The 8,990-nt window shown below is 33.9% G+C and overlaps 1 protein-coding gene across 1 annotated transcript; it reads left to right on the top strand.

Moving 5' to 3' along the window:
* The first annotated feature begins 337 nt into the window (after positions 1 to 337).
* LOC140060073 (radial spoke head 10 homolog B-like) lies at positions 338 to 8,990 on the top strand. The gene is made up of 17 exons (XM_072106131.1): positions 338 to 573; positions 1,195 to 1,270; positions 1,811 to 1,879; positions 2,132 to 2,305; positions 2,683 to 2,889; positions 3,077 to 3,253; positions 3,479 to 3,757; positions 3,949 to 4,135; positions 4,435 to 4,549; positions 4,775 to 4,949; positions 5,242 to 5,403; positions 5,991 to 6,158; positions 6,303 to 6,431; positions 6,679 to 6,757; positions 6,899 to 7,027; positions 8,048 to 8,205; positions 8,657 to 8,990. The coding sequence occupies exons 1-17, from the start codon at positions 338 to 340 to the stop codon at positions 8,759 to 8,761; spliced, it is 2,625 nt and encodes an 874-aa protein (XP_071962232.1). The 3' UTR covers positions 8,762 to 8,990.

Here is an 8,990-nt window from a genome sequence, read left to right as displayed (position 1 = left end):
ACATATATTATTTTTTTATTTATTTTTTGCTATACACAGTACATAGCTACATGTGGCAGGATTTCGTATGATACAGTGGTGACGTAATGAACTGTTTATTATTCATTTACACATATAGTCAATAGAAATTGACTACACGACGAGTGTTGTTCAGCCTAGCGTGACAGTGTATGCAAATGAGGCAAATACAACCGAGTATCGATGATTAAGAGAGACCAGGGAAGAGTATTTAACTCTTCCCTGGAGAGACCTACCAACCAATCACCGTTGTTAAGTTGTTGCTAATGACAACAACAATATTAACCTATAATCGAGGGCGCTATTTCTCAAAACAAAAATGGCTTCGAAGTCAAAAAGTAAAGAGAAGAAAAACTCCAAAAAAGATAAGCCTGTTGTTATAGAAGAGCCCCCTACACCACCTGAGAAAAATATTGATAGCATAGATAATGAAATTTTAGAACAAAATCCTACAGATGATACTAAAAATGCAGAACAGGAGCTTCCAACAGAGCCAGCGAGAAGTCCGGTACCCGATGTTGAGGAGCCGTCGTTATGCGAGCTTATTGTAGAATGGTAAGTACTAAAGTAGGCCCTAGAGCCTATCTATACGGCGGCTAGGGATGGTAGTCAAGTCGCCCTATACAAACTTCCCCTAAAACAAAGTTGCCATCTCAACAGTCGCCCCATTTTGCCCCATTTTGCCCCATTACAAAGTCGCCCCAACGCAAAGTTTCCCCCCATTGCAAAGTCGCCCCATTTCAACACAATAAATAAAGTCGTCTCTCAACGTTAAAATAGGCCTAGGCCTAGCCCTATTAGGCCTAGAATTGTGTATTCCTACTGTACACAAAATTACACGGAACATGTAATTGTAGGCATAAATTAAAATGGGAAGCTCTGCAATGCAGTCTCAGGTCACACTAGGCCTACCTCGGCAATCAATGCTCCAATGAAAGACATTTCTTCATAAAAAAAAATGATCATTATGCGGTTGATTAAAAAACTAAAACTTAAAAGGCGCCTCACAGTTTCTAAAACCAATTGGAGCTGCACGCCTTCTTGCAGCTGTTTCCTCGTATTTCTGCTGACCGGGAATTCCCCTTTTTAAAAAACATGCACTTAATAATTTTTTAGGCCAAAATCGCTTAAAAAATATGAAGATGATGTACAATATTTTACCATTACTATTTTCAGTTTTAATGGAGAAGTTATGCATGGGCTCTTTGAAGGAAATGGTACTGCATATTTTTATGGAGGTCATGTTTATCAAGTAAGACACATATATGATCATTACATGCATTTTTTAGCATTTATAATGGCCCAAATAATTATACACTTGTCCATCTGTTTGTGTACAGATTTTGACTTACAGATTTGCAAACAAAAAAATAAAAATCACTAAAAAATGTGTCACAATAACCAATGATTTAGACCTTAGATTTTGACAGTGAATTGGATAAATTTTGTCTACAATTGACTAGGTCAATAAAATGTACACAGTTAAAACATAGTATAGGAGACAAGCTGACCGATGCTCAAGTCAACTTGTGCAGATTTTACTGTATAAGAATGTATAAGCATTTGTAGTTATTGTACTGTAGTCACATGAATGTGGCGGCAGGTGCATTTGTAGTTATTGTACTGTAGTCACATGAATGGGGCGGCAGGTGCATTTGTAGTTATTGTACTGTAGTCACATGAATGGGGCGGCAGGTTTTGGGCTTTTAGGAAAGTGGAGGTGGGTGAAGTAAAACAAAAACAAGAATTACAAAAATCTAGATTCTGATTATTCTTTAATATCATTTTGCAGGGTGAATTTATTCAAGGTTTAATGCAAGGTCATGGTATCTACACATGGGCCGATGGAGTCAAGTATGAGGTACAAGATAATTATTTAGTATACTAAATAATTATGTTTTAAAAAAATTAATTACATTTTATCTAAAATAAGTAAATAAACTTCAAAGTTGAATTTAATTTAAAAACTAAGAATTTCTAAAATGATATTATATCATTATAATTAATTATCATCATTATATTACCAGGCAATTTAGAATTTTTATGTATTTATTTATATGTATATACTGTACATATTTTTTTAATTGATATTGATGATATTTTGTTTTATTAGGGTGATTTTAATAATAACAGTGTCACAGGAAAAGGAGTTTACACATGGCCAGATGCAAGTACCTATGAAGGAGAAGTAGTAAATGGCAAACGGCATGGTCGTGGCACATTCCGTAGTATATCATCACCATCATCGTATACAGGCAACTGGGAACATGGCAAAAGGGAAGGACCGGTAAATATATATCACATTAAATCAAACCTTTAGTAAAGTCAGTCAGCTTCAGCTTGGGTTTTGTACAGTTAAAAAACATTCTGCCTTTTCTACTAGCTGCGATTTTCATTTCCATCGCGCATGCTTGTCCCTCATAAAGTCTGTATCTATATTGAGCAGCTTTCATTTCCATCGCGCATGCTTGTCCCTCATAAAGTCTGTATCTATATTGAGCAGCTCAACCGCCAGTCCGCTCCTCTTTTTTTGTGTAGATGGTCTTAAGAACATAGATTCTATATGTTTTTTTTCCACTTACCGCGTAACATTATATTGTAAATTGGCCTTAATCCATATAAATTTGAATTAAAATTACTATTCAAATCATTTACTTTATTTAGGGAGTGATAAGGTATGACACAGATGGAATGTCTTTCTATGAAGGTGATTGGCTGGACAATAAGCGTCATGGTTTTGGAGTAAGGAGGTATCGCTCAGGTAATGTGTATGAAGGGGAATGGCAGAACAATCAGCGACATGGTGCAGGTGTTATGCGCTGGATAGACGTTGATCAAACTTATGACGGACAGTGGTACAGAGGTGTACAGGTAAACTGCCTAAATTTTAGTTAGTTAGGTAGTACATTATAAAGTCCAAATTCAATTGTACCGTAATCCTTGATAAAAATGTGGAATGTATGTTTTGAACACATGGTTTATGCACATACAGTACATTAGTTTGATGGCTATGAGTGTTGAATGAGCCAATTCCATGTTATGGTCCTTTTCATTATAGCATGGACAAGGTGATCACAGTTGGTTCTTGAAAAGACTACCTGGTTCTCAATATCCGTTGCGTAACCAGTATATTGGACAGTTTGTATATGGCAAACGTCATGGTTACGGCACATTTTACTATGCTAATGGAGCCAAGTATGAAGGAGAATGGGAGAACAATATGAAAAATGGTAGAGTAAGTACATTTTCTTGAAATTCTAACTTCAGCTTATGTTCATTTATAAGTTATTATAATTAAGTTAAATGGTGGGAATATTTCATGAAAGATTGACTGCTCTATTTAACCGCTGTCTCTATATTTATTCTCACCATTAGATATCACTTTTCCATAGAACTAAAACACTGTTATAATGATAGATAAATTACTTACTAAATTGCCATTCACTGTCGCTCCCATTAGGGTGTGTTTACCTTTAAAAATGGTCGGGTTTTTGAGGGAATCTTTCACGATGATCGAATGGTTGAGTATCCAGACTTTGCTATGGATGGTACAAATACACCTGATATCACAGGGATTCGAACCAGAACACCTGACCCGCTAGGCCCAACGTACGTAGGTGACAACACCACTGCCAGAAGTTTTGAAAGTCGTAACACATTAGGGCCAAGTCTAACACTTGATATTGAACATCTTCTGAACCAGTTTGATGATAGTGATAGAGAAGAAGAGCTACAACAGGTATGTCTTATTAAGCTCTTATTTGAAATATGAAAATATCTTACCACTAAACATTTATTATTTTATTTTTTATTCAATTTCTAGTTGCACCTGCACCAATAAAACTAAATTCAAAGCATTAGTTTTCTTCGCATTTGTAACATAACATTACAAATAACATTTATTGCAATGAATATAATACATTTTTTTAGGTTATGTTTGTAACACTGCGTCACATCACACATCTGCGTAAAGTGTACAGTTTTTATAGCAGTTTGGGCCATGACATGGCTTTAGACAATACATTCATCATGACCCGTCTTCAGTTTTGGCGTTTTTTAAAAGATTGTAAATTTCACCAAAATGGAATTACTCTCATGGAAATGGACAGAATTCTTGGTAAGTATTTTATAAATCAATTCTGTTTTTTAAAGGCACAAACTGAGACAACCTGTCCCCGCAATAGCTTGATAAATTATGCATTTAAATAATACTATTGTACTTCTCTTCAGGCCTAATGGGAACAATGTCTAGGTAGGCTTACTATCTTTATCATCAATATTCAATAATCATAAAACATTCATATTAGACTGCAGTATCAATTGACCGTAATTCTGGTTGATATTTCTGTTTAATAATTTATTGTTTAATCATCCAAATTGCATACATAATTTTTCTATGATTTTACTTTCATCTAGCTCCTGAAGATAAGAAAGCCACAGACATCCATTCTCCATTGGACAAATTACTATTAAGAGAATTCTTAAACCACATCATCACTTTGTCGTACCATATGTATGAAGAAGATCACAAGTAAGTAGTGTTTTGTGATTTAAATTTTCCAGGATGATGGAAAACTAATATTTTCAATATTTCGTGTTACTCAGTCTACTGACGCACTTTGTACTGTAGCCTTGTAGTGGGAATCCGTTGTAGGAAATTATGTAGCACACATTGAAGAATGTTTTCCACTTTATAATGTGATCTTTGTTAGATTTAATTAATAAAATTATACATTTTTAATTTCATTTTTGTTAGTGGCGAGGGAACGATTGTGTCATGGTGCTTTTCCAAGATGATTAACAACAATATCATTCCTTTTGCATGTGACGTGCAGGGACGTTTCCTTTATGAACCTAGATATGCTGTTAATGCTCTTGGCTATCTTGAGCGCACCATGGAGCTCTATTATGCTGTTTGTACTCCACGAAATGTATGTTACATTTTTGGTTTATGAATAATTGAAGAATTTGTATTTGTCAATCAAAAACAGAACTCAAAATAAAAGAAGTACAGATTTACAGATTTTTTCAAATAAAACTTTCACATACACACCAATCTTGCTTGTATTTTGTATTTTAAACGATGTTTAACCTTTTTAACTCATCGAAAATAATTTACATCCATGTACTATATTTTAGGTGTTTGACCACAAAAATGAAAACTGAATAAATACTGAATATATTGAAAATTGGACATTTTTACCATTTTTGTATCTGTTATAGGAAAATGAATGTGAGTTGTCACTTACAATGCGCGAGTTTCTGTTCATGCTGAAAGACTACAAACTTATTAATCAGAGACTGTCGCCTAAAATGATCATTCAGATTCTAGCCTATGATGATCCAGCCGCTTATGATTCTGAAGACTACAATCTTGAGTTGGAGGTAATTTTTATTTTCATTTATTCAGGTAATGTTAAATTATTCAGGTAATGTTAAATTATTCAGGTAATGTTAATTTATTCAGGTAATGCTAATTTATTCAGGTAATGTTAATTTATTCAGGTAATGTTAATTTATTCAGGTAATGTTAAATTATTCAGGTAATGTTAATTTATTCAGGTAATGTTAAATTATTCAGGTAATGTTAAATTTTAGTAAACTATTCTCTACAAATGAATGTTTGGTATGTATTGTGTAAATCTGTAATTTATAAAAGATAAAATATAATGAGAAAAAAAATATTATGCAAATTAGTAAATATATAATGTTTCTGGCGGTTTTACTTTATCATTTTGATTTAGCTTTTTACTTTTTTTTTGTATTTCCATTGAAATATGGATACCCACAGCAGTGTCATTTTTTCAGTAATTTGCCTTTGGATTTATATAATAAATTAATATATATATTTTACTTAAAATTTGAATAAAAAAGAACCCGCCCCTCCCCTCAAACCAATACTCAAACCTGGAAAAACTAAAAATTAAATTTGGTTTAGAAATTTCTATAATAAGGTTGTGATTTTTTTTCAGTTGACATTTCTAGAGTTCTTTGAAGCTTTGATTGGTTGTGCAATGGAATTTGTTACAGAAGAAATTGTAAAAGACCCAACGACTCCTCGGCCTAGCACCACTATATCAAATGCAGCACAGAGTAGCTATGGAACGTCTACACCTGCCACAGCATCTAGAGCTAGTCAGGTAAAGAATCAGGAGTACCTTCTTCAATAGCATTGTATTTTTTTTCCTTCTATTTCTGCTTTTCCAACTAGAAATTTGCCTTTACAATCAAAATCAATTACAAACATTCCAATTAAAATGATGCTTTAATTCTTTACATTATAGGTTGATGAAAATGAAGAGCAAGGAGTCACCAGAGGAGCCTCCCCACATCAAAGCATGTCACCTCCAATATCTCCAACACAAAGAGTTATATCATCAACAGAGGAACTTCCTCATAAGGCATCTAGTGAGGTATTTATTATTAAAATACAATTTATATTGACATATATCTTCGAAGGAATTGATCTTTAAAGCTCTGTCTACACTCAAACTAGTTTGACAAAGAAAGTGTGATATGCCCAAATTTGGTAGTGATATTCCCATATGGTAGTGAAATGACATTATCATGTTCATATATGGGCACATCACATCTGTCACAAAGTTTGATGGGGTAAACAGAGCTTTAAGGTTTCTTTTGATGATTTTGTTTTAACTGTAGAAGCAAGGATCATTTGCCGCAAGTCCTAGAACAGAAGCAGGACCTGAAAGTGCACTGGACATTAAACAGTCTAAATCAGGTAGACATCATTTAGTCATTTATTTTGTTATATAAAAACTTAGGATGGTTATCTATTGGCTATTAACTTAGCAGATAAATGAAATAATAAACCAAACACCAGCCGATCAATCAGTATAACATTTTTTTTATATTTCTTTAGATGTTGGTATTGAAACCAAGATAAATTCAACACAAAGCATTGCAACAATGCTGTCTGGTGGAATTGATGAAAGTCAACCTCTTTTACAATCTATGTTGTCAATGGGTGAAGTCAATGAACAAAATCAAGGTAGTCATCTCTATTTCATTCTAGCCCTAACCCTTTTACAATCTATGTTGTCAATGGGTGAAGTCAATGAACAAAATCAAGGTAGTCATCTCTATTTCATTCTAGCCCTAACCTCTTTTACAATCTATGTTGTCAATGGGTGAAGTCAATGAACAAAATCAAGGTAGTCATCTCTATTTCATTCTAGCCCTAACCCTTTTACAATCTATGTTGTCAATGGGTGAAGTCAATGAACAAAATCAAGGTAGTCATCTCTATTTCATTCTAGCCCTAACCTCTTTTACAATCTATGTTGTCAATGGGTGAAGTCAATGAACAAAATCAAGGTAGTCATCTCTATTTCATTCTAGCCCTAACCCTTTTACAATCTATGTTGTCAATGGGTGAAGTCAATGAACAAAATCAAGGTAGTCATCTCTATTTCATTCTAGCCCTAACCCTTTTACAATCTATGTTGTCAATGGGTGAAGTCAATGAACAAAATCAAGGTTGTCATCTCTATTTCATTCTAGCAAATAAAGAAATTTCCAAACAGTCATCTCATCATCATAATCCTATACTGTGCAGAACCTTATTTGAGTATATAGTTGAATTGAATTGACCCAGAGGTCCCAGTTATGATCAGTGGCTGTGATGTACTAATACACCGGGGTAAACCCTACTCACATGGTTGAATTGAATTGACCCAAAGGGCCCAGTTATCAGTGGCTGTGGTGTACTAGTACACCAGGGTAACCCCCTACTCACATGGTTGAATTGCATTGACCCAGAGGGCCCAGTTATGATCAGTGGCTGTGATGTACTAGTACACCGGGGTAACCCCCTACTCACATGGTTGGATTGAATTGACCCAGAGGGCCCAGTTATGATCAGTGGCTGTGAGGTACTAGTACACTGGGGTAACCCCCAACTCGTTTCGAAAGATGTACTAGGTTATTTAAAGTGCACATTGTAACTCAATTTTACAACATTTATATGCTGTATAATTATTTAAGATTTTGTTTTGCATGTTGCCTTTAGATGATGTAATTGAAGAAGAAATGGATGATGAAACACGCGAGTTTAATTTTTGGACACATCAGATTAATATTTTCTTCTTAAGGAAGTTGTTTCCTACATATGAACACATGGAAGCAGTTCAACAAATTCAACAATTAATCAAGGATGAAGAAGAACAGGTGAGAGAAATTCAGTGACTAATCACAATTACAGTTCCATCATCCGTAGTATGATTTTACTAAAGCAGTCGGGGAAAAATGGAGTTTTATCAGATAATCTATAATATTGTTTTGACAACTCTTGTAACATGAACACAGTGCTGATTTTGCCATTTTTACTGTAAATTAAACAAGAAGTTGAAGTTTGGTTGTATTTCTATGAGTCATCACATAGGAGTGGAGAGAGACACAAGGGTCTGTACCACGCATGTATATCACAGCCTTTAAAGCATCAGACCTGTCAACCCCTTGGTTATACAAATCTGGTGAATTTGGAGATTTAACAAAAAATCTGAAGATTTCCAGAATAAACAATAATGATGCAAGATGTTAAAAAAATAACTAATTTTGGGAGTTTCCCTTTTTCTCTGGCCTTTTAGTAACAATTTGTTGTTTTTTATTTGCAATTTAGGCTCAGATGAAACAATCTCTTTTGCTGAAAGAACAACAAACAAATATGGAGTATACAGAAAAACATTTAGCATTTGAGACCAGTGTAACAGAAGTTCAGGTGTGAAGTATTTGTCAAAACACTATGCAATATCAAAGTGTTCAGATCGAAAGAGATACATAAACAAAAAACTTCAGAATGCACAAGTGGTGGACACAATATAAACTTTTAGCAAAGAGAGATAATTGATTGATCTACTTATAAAATTTGGAATGTAAATATATATGTAATACAATTATTTTGTTGTTTGAATAAAACTGGTTATTAAATATGATATTTTGGTGTTTGAATAAAA

Source organism: Antedon mediterranea, chromosome 10 (assembly GCF_964355755.1).
Source record: "Antedon mediterranea chromosome 10, ecAntMedi1.1, whole genome shotgun sequence".
Classification (NCBI taxonomy): domain Eukaryota; kingdom Metazoa; phylum Echinodermata; class Crinoidea; order Comatulida; family Antedonidae; genus Antedon; species Antedon mediterranea.
This window is presented reverse-complemented; position numbering and strand designations above follow the sequence as displayed.